Raw genomic sequence first — 27,200 nt, forward strand, 5'->3', positions numbered from 1 at the left:
ATAGGGTTGGTCTTTTCTTGTATTTTAGTCAAGTCAGCCAAACAGCTAAGCACACAAAAGTTATAGACATACTAAGTGTCCTCAATTGAACTCTATTGCAGTCTAAAACAGCACATTTGTCAATATAAACAAGTATCACATAATCATTGTTGCATATTACTTACACATACAAAGTCTCCAAGGCAGAAAAGTATTAGAAAGTAATGCAGTAACAAACATGTCTGCAACCTTCAATTTACTCCATCATGATCTGAATGTAATAAATAATTGTGAACACTGTGTGTCGCCAAAACACAAATTAACACCCCACTTCATTAGCCTAAATCTGTCACTTACCATCCAAAAAAAAATCGCTGCCGTTGTGTCCTTGGGCGGGACACTTCACCCTTTGCCCCCGGTGCCACTCACACCGGTGAATTGAATGATGAATGATAGGTGGTGGTCGGAGGGGCCGTTGGCGCAAATTGCAGCCACGCTTCCGTCAGTCTACCCCAGGGCAGCTGTGGCTATGAAAGTAGCTTACCACCACCAGGTGTGAATGAATGATGGGTTCTACATGTAAAGCGACTTTGGGTACTTAGAAAAGCGCTATATAAATCCCAGTTATTATTATTATTATTAAGGTTAGTGTTTTTTATACCTACCACTGTTTCGGAGTTATTTCACTTGATCAAATATTGTCTAACAGTCTACACTACAAGATATTAGGCATGCAACAATATGAAACTTCCACATCATGGTTATGTGACTAAAAGTATCACATAGAGACACACACTTAAATCTTTTGACCAAGTTTTTGTCATAACTGAAATAGAAAGTTAGAAAAGCCACTATTATGAATGTTTTGGGTGTTTAATGAGTCACTTAGTGTTTTAGTCTTCGCTTTGTATCTGTTTTAATGGCTAAGCTTTTATTGTTTAAACATTGGTTTGTACTGTAGCACCTAAAGATGTATTTAAATGCAAAGTGCGTAACAAATAAAATCTATTATTAATTTCTGGCAGGCGTTGCCGTGTCTTGTTTTTATGTTAGCATTTAAGCTAGTGAGCATTTAAATCGGTATTACTAACCATTGGGAGTTTTACCCCTGTTATCATCAATGCTGTTCATCGTTCAGTCCTTACAAAATAATAAAAGTATGTACTATGATTTGTGCTGATATCGTATCAAATTATTATTGGTATCGACCAACACTCAAGGCTTCAATACCGGTATCGTGAAAAAGTCGTACCGGGACACCCCTAGTTGATAGTGCTGTTATATTTTTGACTTAAAAAAGTGTCATTCTGAGCGGTAGACATACAACACCTTTAATGAGTCAGTTGTAAAATAATTTTAAAACACAAATAGCGCTTTTAGTAATCACATGATGTATTTTTGCAAAGTAAAACACTAAGGAACATGATGAAATACGACCAAATAAAAACAAAACTACTATGTATGTAGAGAGTAGGCCTGGGCGATATCGATTTTTTCAAGTTTTTTTTGTTGCAAACGATTAAAAATGTTTTTTATTCTCCTCTTGCTCCAGCTTATCGTTTGCCCCGAAATGCTTCCGTAGCTTCCACCCTGCACCTTATTTACTTAGCGGCACACCTGGCAAAACATGGCTAATGCTAACAGAAACAATAGCAAAACGTTTCTGCACGGTGCAAAGTTTGTTTAAAAAAGGCTGCAGCACAACAAACTTACTCCTGCATCAGAGACCGAAGCGTCTAACTCAGTGCGGGAAATACAACTCTATACAAGGCAAATAAGACCATAAAAACAAACAACTTCCCGCTAAAAAGCAGCTTACTATGGTGTTATCATTTGCACCAGTTATGTATGATGATACCATGTATGATGACAAAGAAGCACAATGCGTAGAACGATCACTAAAGCAGTCTCTACACACCGCCAAGATCTGTGAATATAAAAACCTGTGTTTATCCACTTACTGAAACTATACTCCCCTCAATGTTTTACTTGATTATTTATTTGCATACAATGTATGATACTACATTTTTATTAGCAGTATGTTTTATTCAAGACAGACATTTTAATTTGCACATTATTAATCTCAATATTGGATATTATTATGTATTTACATGCAATGTGCATTGCTATATTTTGTCAAGAGTAGTATTGTATACAACACAGAAGAATTGCTACCCATGGGAAGCTCTTAATTTAAATCTTTGAAAATGATTCCATAAAAAGTACAATTTATATCTGGTCTACAGAGAACATTATTCAAATTTGAATTTTGCTAAGAGTAAGATGCAATGTATGGTGTGTTATTTCAAACTACTTGTTTTGAATTATCTCTGTCATTTGTACTCATTGTTGTTTTCAAAAGTAGGGAAAAAAATCGGAAATCAAATGGTTAGTGAAAAAATTCAGATTTTATATTAGGCCATATCGCCCAGGCCTATTAGAGAGCAATATAATAGATACAAATATGCTGCGAGATGAATCCTAATGGCCCAGAAGTGATTTTTGTCCTGTTTTTGAAAGAAGGCCTTGACATAGTAACACTCTCATTTCCTTCACTGCATGGCCACTCGTAGCAACATGCCTATTGTGCAATACACAAAATTGCAGTTTACAGCAATAAGTTCATCAAACCAGTTTTGTGGGAGTGGAGTGAACTAGGTGCATCTAGGTCATTTCAGACTTCTCCGCCCCTGAAGATGGAGGTTCGGCGTCACCTGTTCTGGGCCCACTGGATCCATATTTGCTCTTTAAAGAACGTCCCAAAAACAGCCAATACTCCTTACGGATGCTATCCTTCTCCTGGGCTAGAAGGTGACAAATCTTGGAAGAAGAGAGAGACAATATGAAATGTTTGCCCTTTCCGGACTAAGTAGAAAAGGATACTTTATGAAGTGTAATGACATGTTGGTTGCTTCGTAAACTGGCTGAAGGAAACACTGGAGCAGATTCCTATGAAACTTTGTGGTTCGATAATTTTGGCAACCAAAAGGTTTTCTGCCGATTAGTTATATTTTATCACAGAAACCTGAATATTATGATGAATATACATTCAATGATAGCTGTAGGAGCCTAAATGCTGTTTAAGTTAATTTACATTTTATGGAAGGTGCTTTATGTTTATTCAGCCAAAATGGGACTAATTACTTTATTTGCATGCTTAGAATAATTATAAGGTACACTTTATTTGTAATTATTACATTTGTCTAAATAATTTGATGACGTAACTGTTTAATTGCATTATGGCGGAAGGATTGTGTGGTAAGATGGTTTTGGACACAATGTATTGTGGGTAATGGCAGTCAGGTATGGGGGAATCGAGCCACACAGTTTTTTGACCTTACTCTTACTTTTTCTAACTTTTTTTTACTGTAACAAACTCGCTTCATTTTGCCATTCATTTGTTCCCACGTCGTTATTGTTTTACATTTTTGAATGATTCAGTTCACAATTAAACGATACAAAACGAAGAGGAGCATCTGGAGTTTTGTTTGTTGTTGCTGTAGCAAGCGGGAGCAGGAGAAAGTAGAGGAGCGTCAAACTAAGGCTTCATTAGGAATCTACAATAGCCATCGTAACAACAACATGACTGCAAATTTACAAATGATAATTACTAATAATTACTTTCCAGTAACCTTAGAGCTGTCGAATGCTGATTGGCTGAACACAGTTGGGCTTTTCTAAAACTCTGTATTCAAAGTTTCAGCCACCTTGAGAACTAATTTTTCCTTTTTACAAACTTCATTTTATTATGCAAAGCGACAAAAAGTGGATTGACTCTTTTAAACTTATTTACAGAAGAATATAAAGTAATTCGCCAGACTTTGAAACTTCAAGGCGAGCAGTTCACTGAGACTCCGACCTTGTAGTTTAAAGATAAATGTGAAATGAAGGACGAGTAGAACGAACATCAAACATTCACTATTTACTTATTTACTTGATGATTACTTACTGCTAGAGCTTGTTTTAAGGTTTCTATCCGTTTTTCCTCTGCTCTTTCTTTTTGACTGCTATTCTCCAAAGCGTCTTCGTAGCAATCAAAGAGGAAGGCGAGAAGGTACGAGGAACATCGGGTCTCCTTCAGTTCCAGGATTTTCTCTAGCAGGCCAGGCTGAGACGACAGACCTTTGTCCTGCAGCATCCTAGGAGGGAAATCACAATTTGTGATAACTACAGGGTTTTCCCTTAATTCTAAAGGCTTAGTGGCCACATGCGTGGACAGCAACTTTAAGCTCTTATTTCCAAAATGGTGTACACTTTATAAATAAAGTTGATTTGATTTGATTTGACTACTGAATAGGGGTCTTATGGCCGCTTATGTGGACACTTACACTGCCATTTGGAATTTGGAAAAAAAAAAGTGTAAAAATAAGAATTAGCATGTCACTAAACATGAAGTACACGTTTGTTACTTAAAGACTAAGTACATCATATCAAAAGATGATTCTTAGTTTTTATTCTACAAACCCCGTTTCCATACGAGTTGGGAAATTGTGTTAGATGTAAATATAAACGGAATACAATGATTTGCAAAACATTTTCAACCCATATTCAATTGAATGCACTACAAAGACAAGATATTTGACGTTCAAACTCATACTTTATTTTTTTTTTGCAAATAATAATTAACTTAGAATTTCATGGCTGCAACACGTGCCAAAGTAGTTGGGAAAGGGCATGTTCACCACTGTGTTACATGGCCTTTCCTTTTAACAATACTCAGTAAACGTTTTGGAACTGAGGAGACACATTTTTTAAGCTTCTCAGGTGGAATTCTTTCCCATTCTTGCTCGATGTACAGCTTAAGTTGTTCAACAGTCCGGGGGTCTCCGTTGTGGTATTTTAGGCTTCATAATGCGCCACACATTTTCAATGGGAGACAAGTCTGGACTACAGGCAGGCCAGTCTAGTACCCGCACTCTTTTACTATGAAGCCACGTTGATGTAACACGTGGCTTGGCATTGTCTTGCTGAAATAAGCAAGGGCGTCCATGGTAACGTTGCTTGGATGGCAACATATGTTGCTCCAAAACCTGTCTGTACCTTTCAGCATTAATGGCGCCTTCACAGGTGTGTAAGTTACCCATGTCTTGGGCCTAATACACCCCCATACCATCACAGATGCTGGCTTTTCAACTTTGCGCCTATAACAATCCGGATGGTTCTTTTCCTCTTTGGTCCGGAGGACACGACGTCCACAGTTTCCAAAAACAATTTGAAATGTGGACTCGTCAGACCACAGAACACTTTTCCACTTTTTATCAGTCCTTCTTAGATGAGCTCAGGCCCAGCGAAGCCGACGGCGTTTCTGAGTGTTGTTGATAAACGGTTTTCGCCTTGCATGGGAGAGTTTTAACTTGCACTTACAGATGTAGCGACCAACTGTAGTTATTGACAGTGGGTTTCTGAAGTATTCCTGAGCCCATGTGGTGATATCCTTTACACACCGATGTCGCTTGTTGATGCAGTACAGCCAGATGGATCGAAGGTCACGGGCTTAGCTGCTTAAGTGCAGTGATTTCTCCAGATTCTCTGAACCCTTTGATGATATTACGGACCGTAGATGGTGAAATCCCTAAATTCCTTGCAATAGCTGGTTGAGAAAGATTTTTCTTAAACTGTTCAACAATTTGCTCACGCATTTGTTGACAAAGTGGTAACCCTCGCCCCATCCTTGTTTGTGAATGACTCAGCATTTCATGGAATCTACTTTTATACCCAATCATGGCACCCACCTGTTCCCAATTAGCCTGTTCACCTGTGGGATGTTCCAAATAAGTGTTTGATGAGCATTCCTCAACTTTATCAGTATTTATTGCCACCTTTCCCAACTTCTTTGTCACGTGTTGCTGGCATCAAATTCTAAAGTAATGATTATTTGCAAAAAAAAAAATGTTTATCAGTTTGAACATCAAATATGTTGTCTTTGTAGCATATTCAACTGAATATGGGTTGAAAAGGATTTGCAAATCATTGTATTCCATTTATACATACCTGCCAACTTTTGAAATCAGAAAAACCTAGTAGCCAGGGTCCAGGGGCCGCAGGCCCCGGTAGGTCCAGGACAAAGTCCTGGTGGTGTGTTCAGCGACGCAAAATGATTGATTGCATTCAGACAGGTTAAAATGTTGCTAAAACCATCACTTTTCTATCAGTCACAGTGACTTTTCAAAACAAAAATATTACAGCAAAAATCATATGGGTTGATTGACATGTTTATTCTGTAAGCTAACTTCAATAGTTTGAAATTATTTTGACAGTTAATGCCAGTTATCCTGTCAACCTTTCACAAGATTTCAATTTGTTAATTGAAAGTATAAACAGTATAAACACTTTTTACAGTAAACAAATGGTAAAACAGTACTAAACAATTCCATTAAAAAAAAAATTGGTGTCATTATTAACTTTCTGTCCAAGCTTGTATAATCTACTGCCTTGTTCAATTGTAAAAAATATTCTGTGCCTAAAATTCACATTTCTATCACAATTATCATACTGTAAACATGGTAAGCTAACTTCATTAAAATTAATAGTCCTGTCAATAGCATGGAATTACAATTCAAATGTAGTTTTTTGTAAGCCTTTCAAAAGAATTCATGATAAATGATAAATGGGTTGTACTTGTATAGCGCTTTTCTACCTTCAAGGTACTCAAAGCGCTTTGACACTACTTCCACATTTACCCATTCACACACACATTCACACACTGATGGAGGGAGCTGCCATGCAAGGCGCTAACCAGCACCCATCAGGAGCAAGGGTGAAGTGTCTTGCTCAGGACACAACGGACATGACGAGGTTGGTACTAGGTGGGGATTGAACCAGGGACCCTCGGGTCGCGCACGGCCATTCTTCCACTGCGCCACGCCGTGAAAAATTAATGAAAATTAATTTAAGCCATCAGACACTTGAAAAGTGGCACATCACATCTCTAATGTAGTCATTTTAACTTTTCAACAGAAATAGCACTGCAAAAATATTAAGGACATACTGTATTTTGGTAGTTATGCTGTCAACATTTAACAAGATTTCTTCAACTTGGACTTGAAAGCATAAATAGTATAAACACTTTTAACAGTATAACAGTACTAAACAATTCCAATAGATAACATTGGTGTCATTACCTTTTTGTGGCTAAAATCCAAATTTAGCAACGGCATTAGTCTTGTGTTTTTTTGTCCCAACGTGGTCTTTTACATCGCTAATTCCTCCGTGTCCGATCGAAAAATCTTGTCTGCACAAGGTGCAATTCGCGTAGTTTTCACCCTTTTTGGAACGGATAATTATTCCCGGATAGGCTTTTGAATATTCTTCACGGAATGACTGCAGTTTTCTTTTCGGTTTAAGACTCGTTTGCGATTTTTCTCCGGCTGATTCCATGATCGTTCGCTCGTTTGGAAACAATGGGCAACAGGTGCCTCGTGCTTGGCAGCGGTGCTATAAATAGCCTCGCGCATGGCATTCGGAATGGCTCGATAGGAAGTTACGGGAAGCAGTGTCGATTGTGATTGTTGTTACGCGATTTTGTGAATAAAACTTAAAAAAAATAAAATAATTTTAATTAATGAAAAACCGTATTTTTTATCACTGCAACCGTAACCCGGAATAGGTTGGTGAAAACCGTACTAATTACGGGAAAACCGGAGTAGTTGGCAGGTATGTTTATATTTACATCTAACACAATTTCCCAACTCATATGGAAACGGGGTTTGTGATTAGGGTCCAATAAGCCCAAATAGCAAAGAGAAATAAAAAAAAGCATGTAAACAAACAGCTTGGGCCTTAAGAGGTTAATTTATCCGATCGCGGCGCACCGCCACAACAAAATATTAACTGCCTCGCCTTAGGAATGAGGGTTTTTTTTTAACGTGAAAACAAATTAAATATAATGTATTATAGCGTCCAGAAAAAGACACATAAAGTCCAACGCTGTTTTTAACTTTAACCAATGTTATGCTAACAACCGCTCCACTTCCAACACATATTCCCTCCCGTGCACACACTTTCGCCTATGTGGTTCACTCCCAGATACACGACAACAATTCCTCATTCTATGCCAGGCTTTCTCAAACAGTTGGGGCGGGCCCCCCTGGGAAGCATGGTGCAATGTGAGGGGGGGCGCATAACCTCGGGGAAGATGCTTTTTTTGCTGTACCAGAATATGATGAGCGTGTGTCGCACTTGGCTTCACTGTAACCACGGTGGAGGACGAGGAAAGACTGGTGTGTTGTTTCCTTTATTTTTGATAAGCTTACAATGCAGAGGTATTGTCATAACAAATTTAGCGACAAAATATACAATTTTTAGTCATGGAGAGTGGGGCGGGGGGCAAAATATTTTCTTCTTCCTAGGGGTGGCGTAACAGAAAATATTTGAGAAGCACTGTTCTATGCCAACACGGTGTTCAAACCATGGGAACAATGAACATCATAATACATGAACATAGACATTACCACTAGCAGGTAGAGGTGGGAATCTTTGGGCACTTCATGATTTGATTACGATTCAGGGGATACGATTCGATTATAAATCAATTATTTATACATCTACGATTATTTTATTTTTATTTTTTTGGGCATAAAAAAATACAATCATGTGTGCTTACGGACTGTATCCCTGCAGACTGTATTGATCTATAATGTACGTGCACTAATTGTAAGTGTGTCGTGTGTTTTTTATGTTGATTTAATAAAAAATAAAAAAATAAAAAATTTCCCTTGTGCGGCCACGGACCGGTACCGGGCCGCGGCCCAGTGGTTGGGGACCACTGGTCTATCTGATTCATCATATTGTAACAAATATTGAAACATTCCAAGGAATGAAAGCTCAGACAGATTCCAAGTGTCTGTTAGTCACAAAATGCAGCGCGCCACGACAACAAGCTAAATCGCCATGTCTCGCCATCCCTCGTGAAAACTCGCACAGCCTATACCCCCCACAACACACGTCACTTTCCATCTTTGTCCCAGAAGTCCCAACCCCCAGTCCAAGCCATTGGCTAGAGCCGTAGACACCCACTCCCCCTCTATGGTTGACAGACGTGTTGCTGTACTGTGTGGATATTATTGTCTCTCCTGATTTATTAATCTAGTTGCCAATTTCCTCTTCTTAGCCGGTTACTTCCTGCTGTAATAAGGTTCCTAATAGCCTTTTTTGAAGCGTACAAAGTAGGGCTGCACGATTATTCGAAATCGACATCAAGGTTTTAATTAATTCGGTAAATAACCGCAAGAGGCTGAGTTTTCTTTGTTGCCCACCATCACCAGCATTATGCATTATGACAGCAATGGTCGCAATCAGAATTGTTGAGCGTCGTGTTTGTTCGTCTCTCGCTTCAAACAGGAACAAAGACATATTACTTTGTCCATCGCTTTCAGCACCTGAGCACGTTTATTTAACAGTGGAGTTAACTGAACAGAGTGACCAATCTTTTCAGTCATTTACAATTTTTGTCTTGGCGGAGACGAGAGCAGTGTGCCGCCACCAGCACACTCACAGTAAAGAGAGCCTCGCGACTCACCAGTGAGAAGTACCGGTACTGTGAACTAACACAAATTAGGAGGAAAAATGTTTTATTATAAAGCCAAAAGTCCCGTTGTGGGAATATTTCAGCTTCATATCAGATGGGTGATATGAGCCCATTTACCGGTACATGAACGAACGATTGAAAGTGCCGTCGTGATCAAGTGAGGGCAAAAAACAAATAAACACTCTCCAATCTAATTTTTCCAACTGGGAAACAAATGCACTTTAAGATGTTCAATATCTATTTAGGTTATAGTTTTGCTTACACAAAGGAGTCAGTTTTATTTTTTGTTTATTTATTTATGATAAAGTTATTTACCGTCCAATTACAGTACAATGGTAAACAATCCTACAATAAGAGAAATAAAAGTTTATATAATTTTAAATGGTTATTTGCATTACTATTATTATATATTATGATTACACGATACACTGTATAGTTTTTATGGATTATTTCTTCAGTTTAAGGGCATGATGTAGACAAAAGCACTGAGTGTCTGCATAAAGCCAAATACTGTATTTTTAAAATAAAATTATTGCATACTGTTCTAATGTGTGGCACCTTCAGACAAGAATAATGTTGAATGACAGACTAAAAGTAACGTGTCTTCCTTCACTTGTTATTTTTGCAGTCTTATGCATTTATATGTAAAAAATATAGGAGTCGCAATTTGACAGAAAAATCGCAATTAGGTTTTTTCCTCAAAATCGTGCAGCTCGATTACAGAGTATTTCGTTTTTGTTTCACTACTTCAGATTCAAGTTAGCTTTGCGCCGCGGCTAGCATAGCATGTCCTCTACTCCTTCCTCCTCAGTGTGTGTCCACACTAACCCAGCTAACACATAACATTAAAACAATGTTAGCTAATACTGTATTTCTCCCCTGGTTAGTAAGAACCAAACGTAAAACTAACGTTTACAGAACATTAGCATTAATGCTGCATTTTAGAACAGTCTGTATTACTTTTTTCAACATACGTAAATAATCGACGTTTGGACATTTGTTCGAGTCGCAAATTGCCCACATTCGAATTGTGATGCATCGGAGAATCCATTATATTTTCCACCTCTACTAGCAGGTTGCTACAGTATGAATTTAATTATTTAGTTTATTATCTGCACACTATTGACTAGTGATGCATCATTAATTTCGCAGCTGAAAAAAGACTGATCAGTACAACAGCACTGCCAAAGGAGGATGTTGTGAGGACATAAGCAAGACACACTGGATTGTCTGGATCAGAGGCAGCATGTCTATGATGTGGACGTCCTTTAATATATCCGAGATAGATCTGTGAACAGTCATTTACAAAATGTAAGAGAGGAAAGCTCACAGCAGCGCGAAGCAAGTAATGGGTTATACGGTACTTGAATAGCGCTTTTCTACGTTGATGGTACTCAAAGCGCTTTGACACTATTTCCACATTCACCCATTCCCAAACACATTCACACTGATGGTGGGCGCTGCCATGCAAGGCCCTAGCCACGACCCATCAGGAGCAAGGGTGAAGTGTCTTGCTCAATGACACAACGGACGTGACTAGGATGGCGAAAGATGGGAATGGAACCAGGAACCCTCAGGTTGCTGACACGGCCGCTCTACCAACCAAGCCACGGCGTACCCAGTGTGACGTCATGCTTACTGTAGCTCGCATGTAGCGACAGAAGAGTCTTTAAACACGAGTAGTCAACAGTAACACCAGAAAAACGTGCTAGATTTGTTGCTACTCGTTTTTGATAAATATTAAGTGACTAAAAGGATTGGAGAAGTCTCTAGACTCTTAAAAAATCTCAACCAAGTAAGTAAGTAATAAGCAGCACCAATTGAAGACTAGAGCAAAACAATAAGGTAATACTAATTCTTACCTTTTTTTTTTTCAATTACCGTAAATTTTGGACTCTAAGCCGCTACTTTTTTTCCTACATTTTGAACCCTGCGGCTTATAAGACGGTGTGCCTGACTTACAGATTTTTCTTTGCTGGTGGTCATAATAAAAATATTCTTATTAAAAAAAACAAACACAAACACAGAGGGTGTTTTATTGTTTGTGCTATGGCACCATGTTTTGGACAAGTTCGCTCACTGTAGGTGCTGCAGTGTCCTTCCATTTACTGGAAGTGCCGTTCAGTCTTCCAACCGTCCATAACGTTTTTACCAAGAAGTGCAAGCTTTCACCGAGCACATTACCTCAATGGACAAAAATATCAATTTCACACGTGAGGAAGTCAAAGACAGTAAGTTGCCTTTTTTGGACTGATGTCCACATTGGAGAAAACGGGGGGCCTCCATGTTGGGGTTTACCGAAAACCCACACATACCGATCAGTAACCTACTTTTTGACTCACATCACCCACTGAAACACAAACTGGGAGTTATCAGAACCCTACAACACAGAGCTGACAATGTTCCTACCAGCCCACAGGCCAAATAGAAAGGGCGTAGGAATTTGAGGGAAGCCCTCAAAACCTGTGGTTACTACAGCTGGTCATTTGTGAAAAGTGCATCGAGTTCCAAAAATAAACAAGACTAGAGTGGATGAGGAAAAAGTTGTTTTTACGATTTGTTTCATTTTTTTCAAGGAATAAAGGTTGTTGATGAAACTTATTCGTTAGTCATAAAATAAAATGAACACTGCCGTGTATATAAAAAAAGAAATGCCTTACCCTTTCAAATAGTTCCATGCACTTTCATTGTGGGAAGCCTTTTTGATCTGGGTCAGACAGTACCTAAAAAGAAAATACAAATGAAGGTAAGAAAATCAACTGTAGGAGAAACAATAGAGAAACATAAACCACAACCAAGCAAACAGTCAAAACCAAAAACTGAGGAAGTCACATTTACCACCATAAACTACACCAACTCCTGAACATGCATGACTATGAAGGATGATGGATATTCCTCAGAAACCTCGGCAACAAAATTAGGAATGTGATCAGAAGAGGTTCTTGGGGACTTACTGGATCTCTCTCTCTAGAACAGCTTGATCAGAGAAGCCTGTAGTGATTGAGATGACAAAATGCCGCTGATTCCAGGCAGAATTATTCCTCACATCTTCTTCCAGGAGATTCTCTACAAACTCCAGCTCATTGTCCCATAGTTTGTACTCCTAAATTTTAATGGAAAGAGTGGAAAAAACACGTAATCATTTGGCACTTTCACACATTTTAGTACCTCATCACTAAGTTGTGTACGGTACAAACAATGCTGCACATTAAAGACCAGAGAGTGATGTTTGGTGTGAAGGTTTGATTGTGTGACAACATAGCAGGATGACAGTGTAACAAAACATACACAGAGTAAAAATGTTACACAATCTTTTTTTTTTTTATTGGTCACACAGAAACAATAATCTGGTGATCAACGAAGAGGTTGCAGTCTTCCGTGTGTCATGTTGTTGTCTTAATACCCCCAACCAGTAGAAATAATGTTAACATTGTACAAGAGAAATGCAATGATTGGTAGAAGAGGTGACAACAATTAACATCTACCGGTAAATTAGGTTTTTTCTAATTTGAGGATTTCAGCAGAGGCGCAGTAGTCAACTTGTTGAAAAGGAACCTGCTATGCTAACCTTACATTTCATGTTCAAGGCCAACATCGATACAGTATATTTCTAATTACTACACAGATAGGAGATAATATGGGGATATATAACATTATTTGTTAATAAATGTTAGTATAAAGGGTTAGGGATGTAACGATATGAACATTTCTTACCACGGTTATTGTGACCAAAATTATCAGTTATTATTATCACAGAATTGTTTGTTATATGTGCCCAAATAATACTCACACACACGCAAATCTTTAAAGCCAACTTTTTTTGGTTTTGTTTTAAATAAATGGACACACAATATGATTTCCTAGGCAGACTATTGTTCTGGCTTTTTAAGAGATGTATTATCTTTTGAGTGTTTAAATATGTTTACCTTCTTTAGAGTGTTTCTAAATGACATAGTTACTCAGACAGAAATGTGTTAATAAAAATTGGATTTTAGGGTATAACGTTTGTAATTGGGAAGAATGTGTTGTATTCATGTTAGACAGCTACCAGAATACAACAGCTAGACAGCTAGTAGCTGGCGACCAGCGCTGTCACTTTTGGTCCTCTCATCTAAAAAGTCTACGTCACTTCCCTTCTAAGTTTTACGACAGAGTTTTTGCGGAGTCACGCGCTGTCATATTTGAATGTTTCATTTCTTTTTATGTATAAAAATGTACATAATAGAAAAAGAGAACAAGATTTAAAAAAAAACCATTTATTCCACAAGTCTATTTTTATTGAATGTTAATTTTTCAAAAGAGAGACTTTGTTTAAATCTATAGGTGTTTCCACCGCAGGAATTTATTTTTATTTACCTGGGTAAATTAGTACACCCTTGTGTTTCCACTAAAATCTACCTGGGATGATTTAGTTCCACAGGATCCAGTTTTAGTTCCTAGTAGTGAAGTGGGACTTTTTGAAGTTCTGACAGGAACTGGAGAGGGGCCGGTCGTGCTGTCGAACGCTAATTGGTTGAACACAGTTGGGGCATTTCTAAAACTTTGTATTCAAAGTTTCAGTCGCCCTTAGAGAATGCGAGGACAACCTTTTATTTCTTATTTATTGTGTATTTTATTACAACATAATTGAAAATGGAGAGAAATATCAACAAAATAAACTTTTGTGGGGCACGCTAATTAGCAGAACTAACTTACAGTATTTTACACAGCTGTACTCTTTAAAATACTATGCAGTTTAATGCCGTTTATTAATTGTTTACAAACTTCATTTCAATATGCGAATCTACAAGAAGTGAACAGACTTTTAAAAGAAAACTGCACTTATTTTGGAATTTTGTTCACAATCATTATGAAAGACATGACGACGGACATATTTTTTAATGCATTCTAACTCGTAAATAAACGTAAATAAAAGACCGCTTACAGAGGGGCCAACCGGAGGTCCTCTATTCCGCCCATAAAACCCAATAAAAAACATCAAAAAATATCCAACAAAATTTCATGACTTGAATATTAACCAAGTATTAGTGATATTGTTATCATGAGCGCTAATGCAGACAAACTATTTGTAGCGGCGCCATGATCACGAGCTTGTGTGCTAATGTTGACATGACCGGCTGATGAGCTGCTTCCTTGTTTCCTTGCTCATCAAACTTTACTCTAGATCATAAATTATGCCTCTCACCTGGATAGTAGAAAGACGAGGACGTAATCTTACATGTTGGTACACTTTGACAGCCAATCTAAACCCGGAAATGGAGAGAACAGCGGGAAAAGAAGCTTCATTCCACCCCCTTTTTTTTCGTAGGGATTATGAGTCATTTTTATATAAACGGGAATATATGAACATCCCAGCCGTCGGTATCCTAATGACAGCAGACTTTGGACAGTAATTGATGTTGTATTATGTTTGTTGGCTCTCAGGAAATCTGCAGTGAGTAATCAGTGTAGTTTAAAAAAAAAAAAGCAAACGTGATGCGTTTTTTTAAATGAATGCGCAGCGTATGCTTAAAACGATCAAAACCGGAAAATAATAAACGTTATTATAAATGTGACTGCTACTACATTACATATATACTTATATGTATATAAAACCTTAATGGAGGTGCTTGGATGTTTTTAAAGGCTTTAGAAGCAGAACGGAGTGGCTACAATAGGCTCCGTTGTAAGCTGATTTTTGATCGCATTTATACAATATTTAGAATGTATTAAAAAAAAAGGCAGGGTACACCATTGACAAATCACCACCTCATTGCAGGGCCAACACAGATAGACAAGCATTCACACTTGCCAGAGTACCCAGAGAGAACACACGCCGTCATGGAGAGATCATGCAAACTCCATACAGAAAAACACCAAGCCCAAGCATCAAATGCAGGACCTTCTTGCTTAATAGGCACAAGCGCTAACCACACCTCCACTGTGCTGAATGTGTGAATGGTGAGAAAAGAAACCCACGCTATAGCACTGTAATGTTTACCCATACATTGTTATTAAAAAAAGATAATATGGTTACAGTGACAGCGTGCACGAATGTAACAGCTGTTTGACTGCCATGAAAGAAGTCAACAAGAAGTGACGTAGTTTTTGTGCATGCGTGGATTGATCGTGTTTTCCGTTACCGATCTGGTAGCGACAAGCGCGTTAGATGCTAGTTGACGATCAGCACACTAGCTGCCAATCAGCGCTCTAGCAGCTAGTTGCCTATCAGCACACAAGCTTCTTTATCAAAGTGCGGTAATCAAGCCGTTTTACAATAATTTACTTTTGAAACTAATACTTACCATTAGGAATGTTTCTGCGGTTAATCATGAATACTGGTAATCCCCAAGGAGTATCCGTGCAAATGTACATTTGAGGGGCGAGCGAGACCGTAATTAGCCATAAGCAATGGAGAGTGAGTGTCTTTCGTGGACACACGGTGGTATGTTCTGTGTTATGTGCACTGCTAATAAACTTTACTCCCTCAAAAATAAACCACCACCAGTAACTTCCTGCACTCTTGCAGCCAACTAACTAGTGTGAGACTTTGAGCAGGAATGACTAACACAAGGGCAGTTATTCCAATTAAAAATTAATATGGTGGGAGGCTAACATATGAATGATATTTGAGTGTAATATAGCACTTTAAACCTATTTTTATGTTTGAATGGGGATAAAAACAGGACACCTGTTTTAAGACTACATGTACTAAACAACATTATTTTTACAATATTTTTGAAGGGAGCAAAGAGAGTCCTCCAACAGAATTGTTGCCACTGACATATTCATTCTCTATAGCCTGGTTAGTTTTGTTACAGTTTAAAAACAAATAACTGTAAAAGAAAATGCTATATAAATATAATGTATCAATAATATCATGTTAATATATTATTATTATCATAACCACTGTCCAGCACCTACCTGGATGACCCACTGTCTGTGTTGCCAGGCATGGTAGTTCTTTGCGTCTTGGCTGAGGATGTCTGCAATGAACTCCAGCTCCTCTGAAGGGTCGTTCAACCACTCTACCACGATACGTCTATGATGCCTGGAAAACAGTTGTGATACCTACATGGTTTTTTATTTCACTTCACAACATTGTTTCTCTCTGGAGAGCATGTTAATTTTCCTTTCTGAACACATCTATTCATTAATGTATTTATTTATGTTCTAACACTACAGCTAATAACCCAGTGAAACACAGACATTGACATTTCTTGACTTGACTCACCACACTTGGTAGTTTTTAGGTTGATCCTCAATGATGGCTGTAATGTAGCACATTTCTTCCCTCAGGTCTTTTGCCAGAGCTTGTAGCAATACCCGCCTGTAGTGCCTGCATGTTGCCAGAAAATGAGCACATTATGCAAAAGTCTGTGCTTAGTGTTGATGCCTACACAAGCTTTCAAAAAATGTCTTGTTACAGGCAGGGAACCTGAGCATCAGATCATTTTCAAAACAACAAGGAACTTACCACACAGTGTAATTAGCAGCATTCAACTCAATGGCGTCTGCTGTCAAGGCGAAGGCTCGCTCGCTCTTTTCATCATGCTTTAGAAGGGCACGGAAATAGTCAAAAACATCGGAGACTGTTGGCAGACACAAAAAACAAGTTAAAATGTCCAGCACACAAAGTTATTTATTTACATGTGTAATGCGTCTGGCTACTGTGACACACACTTTTGGTAACAGTTGACCCATACAAACATCTAAGACTTATCAGGCCCCCCCCCCAGATTTTGGTGGCTTTTTTTTATAATCGTTGCGGCCTAAAATGCCTGAATTTTTTTTTAGAAAGTTGCAATGTTTTGAGGCTTATATTTTCTTTAAAAAACATAGAATCAACTTGTGATTCTATAACTTATCAATGTTTTAGGGGTTCCTTATAACCTTAACCTAAAAAAAGCACAGGATTTCAACAAAATTGTAAAACAAATATTGTATTCATGTTTTACTTGTTTTATACCACACAGACTTAAAAGTAGACACTTATTGGCAAAATTACTGTACTGTTTTATGTAATATGTACAAATAATCTTGATAATTTATTATAATTACAGGGTATCCCTTACATGTACTTGATCGTGCCTGCCCGCCACGGCAAAATAAAAGCTGACATACCTGAAAAATGAGGGGTTTTACATGAAAAGAAATTAAAGTAATATAATTGTATGTTAAGTTAGTTAAAGTTAAAGTACCAATGATTGTCACTTGGTGATTTAACCCCCAATTCCAACCCTTGATGCAGAGTGCCAAACAGGGAGGTAATGGCGCCCATTTTTATAGTCTTTGGTATGACTCGGTATGGATATATATAGATATATAGTGCATTATATTAAGGGGAATCTTATCTTTTTATGGCTGTCGGTGTGGATCTACGTTAGCTTTATTTTTCATCAAACGTACGTAAACAACTTACGTAATATACGTAACATTTACGCAACTGCGCCACAGCAATTTCAGGTCAATCAATCTAGTATTAATTAGGAATAAAAGTACAGGGTTTTCTCTTAATGTATCTGGTCGTGGCGCTGCGCCACAGCTATTTTGAAACCGCCACCTTTAAAAATTAGGATTTATTTACGTGGAAACAAATTAAAGTAATATATTGTATGAATGGATATATAGCTTATATTATTTAAGCACGATTGACTAGTGATGCGCAGAAAATGTGGCCACTGAAAAACTTTGATCAACCATAAGCAAGACACACGCGAATGTCTGGAGCCTCTGCGGTAAGCAACTTTGGCGCAAAGCTCGGCTTTGCACTCCAGCCGGACCAACCCAGTCCTTAGAGCCAGTCTTTGTCCTGAAGTTATGGATGAGACTTGAGGACTTCACTTACTCGAGGTATTGTTTTAACTGAACTGAATTGAACATGTGATGCCAGATATACAGCAGTGGCAATTGCTAAAGACTGCAAGGGAAGTTCAGTTTCCCTTAATATATATATATAAAAAAGTGGTGAAATATGTTCTTTTGTGTTTGCATTTCATTGACTAAATGCGTTAGTATGCGTTTAATTTTTGTTTAGAATCAGCTACTTAGGCGACAGTTGGCGCGACTTTTTTCATTGACGTGGTAGCGTAACAGTGCTGCTGCCAAACGAGTCAATCATTAGATAAATACTCGACTTTGTCCCACCCACGGACGGTGAGCCAATAAATAAGAGTACGGTAATTGAAAGAGGGTCGTCGGGCTTTCGTGTGAAGATTGGATGACCAGTCTCGGATAAAGTCCTTTTTGATTGTGAGCAAAATGAGCGAATCAGCAATTTTTAAATATAAAACACTGCCAAAGCATTTTTCAATGTTCATTCCATTGTTCATGTTGATCCATTGTTCATGTTGATATGGAGATATTTATAATTTTTAGGTGAAGTTTTCTTAGTAAAATCTAGCATGTTTATATCTTTTATCTGTTATTGGAGACTGTACTCATGTTTAAAGAGTAGCTGAAAAAAAGTTTCCTCTACTTGAAAGACGAGCAGCTGCCACTTACAGCCTGTGTTACATTGTACAATTACAACAATTATTTGAAAAAAACGAGCAAAAAGATAAACATTTTAATACTAATTACTAATAACAGACTTATTTTAAAATGTATGTAAATTATTTTGAGCATCAAAATATATATGCATCATCAACAAATATGCAAATGAAACCGAAACAGGACGTTGTGATGCCAAGGCGCATTTATTTAATTGAAAAAATCCGGAGGCACACCACCAGCAGAAATCATTAAAAAATGTTACTCAGTAGACAATAAAAAGTTGTTGTTGCAATTGTTGGATACAAATTGAAACCATAACCAGCCATGCATCACTATAACTCTTGTCTCAAAGTAGGTGTACTGTCACGACCTGTCACATCACGCCGTGACTTATTTGGAGTTTGTTGGTGTTTTCCCGTGCATAGTGTTTTAGTTCTTGTCTTGCGCTCCTATTTTGGTGGTTTTACTTGTTTTGTTGGTATTTTCCTGTTGCAGTTTCATGTCTTCCTTTGCACGCTATTCCCCACATCTGCTTTGTTTTATCAATCAAGAATATTTAAGTTGTTGCTATCTTTTTTTGAGTGGACATTGTTGATTGACATGTACGGATGTACTTTGTGGACGCCGTCTCTGCTCCACACACTGTAAGTCTTTGCTGTCGTCCAGCATTCTGTTTTCATTTACTTTGTAGCCAGTTCAGTTTTAGTTCCGTTCTGCATAGCCATCCATAAGCTTTAATGGCTTTTCTGAGGGGCACTCACCTTTTGTTTATTTTTGGTTTAAGCGTTAGATACCTTTTTAGCTGCACGCTGCCTCCCGCTGTCGTCTGCATATTGTGATTACGACAAACCATCGTTGTCTCACACGAAAGCAATTAGCTACTGGCTGCCACCTACTGATATTTAGGAGAATAACATGGCTACTCTGCCGAGCTCTAGATAGCACCAACACTCAACAACAGCACATTATTTGCGGATTATAATTACTGGATTGCAAAAATTTTTTTTTACCCAAATAGGTGAAACTACATAATCTCCCACGGCACACGAGACTGTATCTCACGGCACACTAGTGTGCCACGGCACAGTGGTAGAAAAACACTCACGTAAACCATATGCACAGGATTGTCTGGAGCAGAGGCAGCATGTCTGGGTATTTTAATAAATCCAAGGTATGCCAAAAGATCTACAAAATGTGCAATGTGCAAATATTAAGAGGACAGTGGCAGCTTTCAAAGAGAGAAAGGCTTGAAAAACAGTGCAAAGCAAGTATGATGTCGGTGAGGCTCGCTGCAGCTCTCAGTGTTTCTCGTGGACATCGAGCGACAGAAGGGTCTCTAAACAGAAGTACAGTTTACATAACACCAGAAGGAAATGCTATATTTGTTGCTATTTTTTGATGTAAGAAACTGCTGTTCTAAATGTGTCCACTGAATGTCGCAATAGAAATTCAAGTGTACCCGTACGTCACATATGACACTGTTTAAAGATGATGTGTCAGCTGTCTTTAAGCGGCCTCTTGAATGGCTGCTGCTACTCCAATCAGTGCAGGTGTAAGCAACCAGCTGCTCCTGTTGTGCCTGGCAGCAGACACACAAACAACGCACAATACCTTCTTCTATTGTAAATTGTCCACTCGGTGGATAAAATAACAAAACGGTGAGATGCAAAGACTTAAGTCAACATGACCATCATCTTTGTAGTTAGAGTTCCGTGCAGCGCTTGCAATTGGTTGACGGCGTGATGAGTACCCTAAAATCCATTGTAAATATGCATGTTTCTGCATTTGTTGTTTGTTCTATTTTTATTTGATTCTTAAATCTCCCATGTTGACAGTGGTTAAGTTTGTGGTTATGTTACCTTTAATTTGGCCATGGCACAATGTTTTGTAACTTTTTTGTTTATATTATAGGTGTAATATTTGAATGATAAATGAATGAATGTGTTGTGGCAGTTGTCGATGTCACCAATGGGGCGGTTTGAGGAAAGACGCGATTGCTTTTTCAAACATGTATTTAATGATGAACTGCCAACATTAGAATGCTAAACAGGAATTGCTTAAAGTTTAATGGCTTTTTAACAATACTGAGACAAAGTCTAAGTTCATTGTGTTCATGATGTTTTTGAAACTGCAACAATTTTTTTCTCCGAATTTTCAACTAACTTGGAAGTGTTTTGCCGAAAGGATCATTTGTAATAAGTACATTTTAAGAATGTGATTGTTCTATTTTTGGCCAAAGTAAAATTAAGAAAACTGAAGTTGTCTTTATTTTTAAGTTATTATGCCATTATTTTACCAGTCTGGCCCACATAGGAACAGATTTTCCTTCATGTGGCCCCTTACGCTAAATTTAGTTTGAAATATACAAGCAATCATGAAAAAATATTTTAAATGGATTTACAAAAAATACACGCCACACAAAACACCCATGCCCCATTCCACGCCTTCAACGCTTCACCCTACGTAGTATGATAGACGAAGCAGCGCCTGTAGTGGCTATCAGCTTCGGGCCGGATGCCCGCCACGTCACCACTCGTTGCAAGTCTCGAGTTATATGTTGCAAAATGTATATGTGATTTGCTAACAAGGTTTTTTTTTTTTCTAACTCCAGACTGTATCCCCTCAGGAGCCCAGTCTGAGATTTACTTTTTTTTTTTTTTTTTAACTCATCCTCCTCCACCGTCTAACTTTTTTCTATCTTTTACGGGGCACCGTGTGGCGACCCATTAACGTTCTTGTTCTGTAACCCTGTACAGTGTTTGTCTAATCTTGAACGGGTTTGTGATGAAAACTAAATGTTGTTGTACTTGTGCAATGACAATAAAGATCTATCCATCCACTCTTAAAGGGGAAATGCACTTTTTTTTTTTTTTTTTCACAATCATTATGAAAGGCAAGAACACAAAAGGTTTTTGTTTTTTCCGCTTTCTAACATAAAAATTGGCTCGTTCTCGGTGGCTTGCAATGCAGTTAATGGGAGCAAACAATTCTACCTCTAAATCACTTAAAAAAATGCATTCAAAACAGTCAACAATACTTAATTTAAGTTCAGTAACCTGTATGATAACCAAGTTTTAGCGACATTGTTATTGTAAGAGCGAAAACTGAGGATCTCTTTATCTAGGTTAGTAACCCATTGGCGTGCTACAGTAATAGCCATAATAGCTAACTACGGAAAGAGATAAGCTAGCTTCTATGTAAACATGAAATGCATTTGAGTTTGTAATGCGCAACACAATGCGATGAGCCACCAATTTGTACTGACTGAAAAACATGAACAATCATATTACATTATCTGTAAAGTATTAGCCCACATTTCATGTTTTGTTTGTACACAGCTAGCCAGACAGCGTATGTGCTGTCGTTGTAAGGTGATGTGCTGCATGTATTATGCACAATAGTATAGTGACTTACTCGATGGACAGATGTTCATTTGGTCAAGCTTCAACGTTTCACCCTCTTCTTCATGCTCGCTTCTATAAGCCACAGTTCATCCTCCGTTCGTATATTCAGATTCAAAAAGATAAGGTTGGGAATCCTCATTTGTCCAAAAATCGTCTTCGTTGTCTGTTACCAAGTCTGCCACGATTACAACACACTTGCGTGTTTCCTTGCGGAAGTAGGTATGTAGGTATATATATATATATATATATATATATATATATATATATATATGTCTTAATAAGGTTATCCAAAAAATAGTGCTCGATACCGTAGTAGAGCGCAATATATGTATGTGTGGGAAAAAAAATCACAAGACTATTTCATCTCTACAGGCCTGTTTCATGAGGGGGGGTACCCTCAATCATCAGGAGATTTTAATGGGAGCATTCGCATACCATGGTTTATATAGGGCACAGAGTGGGTGGGTACAGGCTGGCGTAGGGGCGTGGTGATTGGCTCATGTGTTACCTAGGAGGGGTTTCCGTCTATGGCGGCATGCTGTTACAACTTCGCTGCGCTTGTTGAGGGATGACAGGTCTGGACGGTAAATAATAAACAGTTTCTCTTTCAAGCATAGGTTGCATCTTTTATTAGCACTATTGTAAGGTGTGCTGGATGCAAGAATGTGCCATGTTATTGAATATTCAACATTATTGTCTTTGAGGTCCCAAATGTGTTTGCTGAGTTCTGTGGTATTTCGCAGGTTTTTGTTCCTGAAAGAAGCCTTGTGATTGTTCCATCTGGTTTTGAATTCTCCCTCGGTTAATCCTACATATGTGTCGGATGTGTTAATGTCCTTGCGTATTACCTTAGATTGGTAGACAACTGATGTTTGTAAGCACCCCCCGTTGAGAGGGCAATCAGGTTTCTTTCGACAGTTACAGCCTTTGTTGGTTTTGGAGTCGCTCTGTCTGGGGGCCGACGGCTCATTTGCAATTGTTTTGTTGTGGTTTGAGATGATTTGTCGTATATTGTTCATGCAGCTGTAGCTCAATTTAATGTTGTTCTTGTTGAATACTTTTCTTAGGGTGTTGTCTTTGGGAAAGTGTTTGTCAATCAGATTGAGGAATTTGTGTCCAATGTTAGTTGAGACGTTTTTGCTGTATGGGGGGTTGTACCAGATGATGTCGTTTCGTTTTCTGTTCTTTTTTGGCTGGTTTCCTGGCGTGGGTTCATAGGTGAGGGTGAAATTGTATCCGCTTTCATCAAGGGCTTTTTGGTACGGGGGGGTTGCTTGGTCAAATTCAGCTTTGCTAGATGACAGCATCGATAGCCTTTTATTGATTCCGGTAGGTACCACCACGAAAAGAATACCTACCGGAATCAATAAAAGGCTATCGATGCTGTCATCTAGCAAAGCTGAATTTGACCAAGCAACCCCCCCGTACCAAAAAGCCCTTGATGAAAGCGGATACAATTTCACCCTCACCTATGAACCCACGCCAGGAAACCAGCCAAAAAAGAACAGAAAACGAAACGACATCATCTGGTACAACCCCCCATACAGCAAAAACGTCTCAACTAACATTGGACACAAATTCCTCAATCTGATTGACAAACACTTTCCCAAAGACAACACCCTAAGAAAAGTATTCAACAAGAACAACATTTCACCTTTTTTTTCCCACACATACATATATATATATATATATATATATATATATATATATATATGTGTACATTTGTATATAAATATATATATATATATATATATATATGTATTTATGTAGTAACAGACGCGTTCATAACAATATGTAATATGTACAATATTTACCGTATTTTGGTGATTTAAATCAATAACGGGACTTCCTTCTCTGGCGCATTTATTTCCGTTTCCATAGCAGCGCACGTCTGACTTCCGGCATCTACTCGCGTGTTTCCTTGCGGAAGTAGGAACACACAGTAAATGCCGGAAGTCAGACGTGCGCTGCTATGGAAACGGAAATAAATGCGCCAGAGAAGGAAGTCCCGTTATTGATTTAAATCACCAAAATACGGTAAATATTGTACATATTACATATTGTTATGAACGCGTCTGTTACTACATACATACATACATATATATATAAACAAATTTACACATATATATATATACACACACATATATATATATATATAAATCTCCAAAATGATTCCCGGGCGCGGCCACCGCTGCTGCCCACTGCTCCCCTCACCTCCCAGGGGGTGATCAAGGTTGATGGGTCAAATGCAGAGAATAATCTCGCCACACCTAGTGTGTGTGTGACAATCATTGGTACTTTAACTTTAACTTTACTTTATATATACATACATACATACATACATACATACATACATACATACATACATACATACATACATACATATATATATATACATATATATATACATACATACATATATATATATATATACATACATATATATATACATACATACATATATACATATATATATATTTATTTATACTGTATACATACATACTGTACATACATACATATATACATACATATATACTTGCTGTGTGTATATAAAACATTGATGGAGAGTTTTGAAATTGTTTTAAAGGGCTGTAAAGGCTACAACAGTGGCTCCCATTAGCCACATCTTAACGCTCACACCCAAAAAAAGACGTGTGTTCTTGTTTCTCACAATAAAAGTACAGTTCAACTGAACTTTTTTTGGAATTTTGCTGATCCTTCACAATCATTATGAGAGACATGGCGATGGATGTTATTTTTTTATTATTTTTTTTCATACTATCTATTAAATAATAGTAACCAAGCATTTTTTCGTGTCGCTCTCGCTTCTTCCGGGTCCTGAATGGCTGTCAAAGTGTACCAATAGGTCCTCAGACTTCTCCTGTCCAGGTGAGAGGCATGATTTATTTCATGAATTTGTACGCAGGCTTGCGAACACAGCGCCGCTATAAACAGTTTGTCTGCGTTAGCGCTTATAATAACAATATCACTGATACTTGGTTAATATACAAATCACGAAATGTAAATTGAGTATTGTTAGCGTTTTTTGAACGGTTATTTATTGGATTTTATGGCCGAAATAGAGGACCTCCCATTGGCTCTGCTGTAAACTGACTTTTATTTGTGTTTTATTTACAAAGAGTTGATATGTTGTTACATGTTGTTTCTTCTTAGTCAGCACAAAAAAACAAACGTTAAGTTTTGATTAAAAAATTGACGTGCGCGTTTGAGCGCCGCTCAGAGACAAATTCAATTGGCGAAATTGTGGGGGGAGTTGCGGGCATTTGACAAAGTTGTGAGGCTGCGCATAATCCCCAATAATGGGTTGAATTTGAGTGAATTGGCATGATAGCAATTCTTGGAGGGACTGACTTATTCATGTTGATAGAGAAATTAGCAGTGGGCGGATCAATCCAAGTACTGATAGTATCAACGTCCAGGGAGCACCAGTACTGAAACAATACCAAAGTGATGAGATCCATATTTTTATAGTTCTCTCCTGTTCATTTTCAAAAACATGTGTTTAATTTGTATGTACAATTATATTTATCAAAGGGAATATATGAATCATTCTGTTGATATTGTTACATTGTCTTAAATTGTTGTAGTTATGTATTGTTTACAATTAGATATGTTAAGTGTTTTGGTTTGCATAATATCTTAAATATTGACAAGCAGTAAAAAATGGATGGATGGATGGATGGATGGATGGATTGTGATTATAATTAAAGATTATCGGTGGTATTGGCCCATTAGTATGGATTCAATTCCAAAATTTGCAGTAACACCCACATCTGACAGTCCATCAACAAATATAATTGTTTGGTACTTTAACCTAACAGAACCATGTTGCTGCTATTGCATTATATTGTATGTCTCTTGTCAAACTTACACTTTTCCGAATAAGCGATCTTGACCACAGGGTTTGGTCCATCATCCTGAGGAACAGGCTCCAAGTCAGCCCACTCCTTTCTGTCTCTGAAACACACAGAAAAGTGCATCAAATTAACATTTACAAGATTCATATAGTATGTATCTGTTTGGGGCGTCTTTCAACAGTTCAAAATAAACACAAACCATATTACTTAAGTAATGTTATGTTGTGAAAATAGCCACATATTCATAATTTTATTCTAGGCTTTGTCGACATTCATTGAAGTTAGATGAATTTAAAAGCAGCGAGCTAGCTAAACAAAATACATTTGTGTAACGTAAAAACCTACCTGTAAAACATATATCGCGTCGGGTCCAAAACATAGCCATCTTCGCCATGGTCCCCAGCCTCGACATTAAAGGCACTGTCGTCTTTAAATGTTCCAAAATCGTTGGACATATCCTCCATACCCGACATTGCTAACGTGCTTAATCACGTCAAAGCGCTGCAAATAAAACCAGAACGTAATTTCCGGTTTTAACGCGCGGTGCGTTGAGGTACGCTGGGAAATATTACATCTATATGTGCAAACGGTCGAAGAGAGCGAGAGATCAGCACGAAGGCAATGATTCACTATTGAAATGAACAGACACGCGAATTTGCTCAACAGACTAAGTTAATAACATCTCAGAACGTTTAACAAAAATATTTAATTTGAGCAAAAATGTTGTTTGCAGTGTTCCACTGTGACTATGAGCTGGTAACTTGTCATGTTTAGTGTTAATATACATGTTTATATGAAGTGAGTAAAAACTAGAAAGTACATCCAGAAACCATGAAATACAATTATTATTATTCCATTTTTACATTTATATTAACAGTGGACATAAAAATGTGAAACCATTGCTTGAATTGTCTTGATTTTCACTTTCTGTAAATGTTA

The 27,200-nt window shown here is 37.8% G+C and overlaps 1 protein-coding gene across 1 annotated transcript; it reads right to left on the reverse strand.

The window, feature by feature from the left end:
* Positions 1-1,284: 1,284 nt before the first annotated feature.
* On the reverse strand, positions 1,285-26,786 carry fnta (farnesyltransferase, CAAX box, subunit alpha). Its single transcript, XM_061929461.1, has 9 exons — positions 26,607-26,786; positions 26,276-26,361; positions 16,962-17,076; positions 16,719-16,823; positions 16,409-16,535; positions 12,460-12,608; positions 12,166-12,228; positions 3,929-4,118; positions 1,285-2,799 (listed from the first exon to the last, which is right to left on the reverse strand). Exons 1-9 carry the CDS (start codon positions 26,732-26,734, stop codon positions 2,644-2,646), a joined length of 1,119 nt encoding a protein of 372 aa, XP_061785445.1. The 5' UTR covers positions 26,735-26,786; the 3' UTR covers positions 1,285-2,643.
* Between the last annotated feature and the right edge of the window lie 414 nt (positions 26,787-27,200).

The sequence above is a fragment of the Nerophis lumbriciformis genome, linkage group LG34 (assembly GCF_033978685.3).
Source record: "Nerophis lumbriciformis linkage group LG34, RoL_Nlum_v2.1, whole genome shotgun sequence".
Lineage (NCBI taxonomy): Eukaryota > Metazoa > Chordata > Actinopteri > Syngnathiformes > Syngnathidae > Nerophis > Nerophis lumbriciformis.

Excerpts from the sequence above, each read along its gene's own strand:
- fnta (XM_061929461.1), bottom strand. The coding sequence starts at position 26,734 with ATGTCGGGTATGGAGGATATGTCCAACGATTTTGGAACATTTAAAGAC. Across the intron at positions 16,536-16,718 it reads CCTAAAAACTACCAAGTGTG|GCATCATAGACGTATCGTGG; the intron begins GTGAGTCAAGTC and ends ACTGTTTTCCAG. Across the intron at positions 12,609-16,408 it reads ACAGACAGTGGGTCATCCAG|GAGTACAAACTATGGGACAA; the intron begins GTAGGTGCTGGA and ends ATTAAAATTTAG.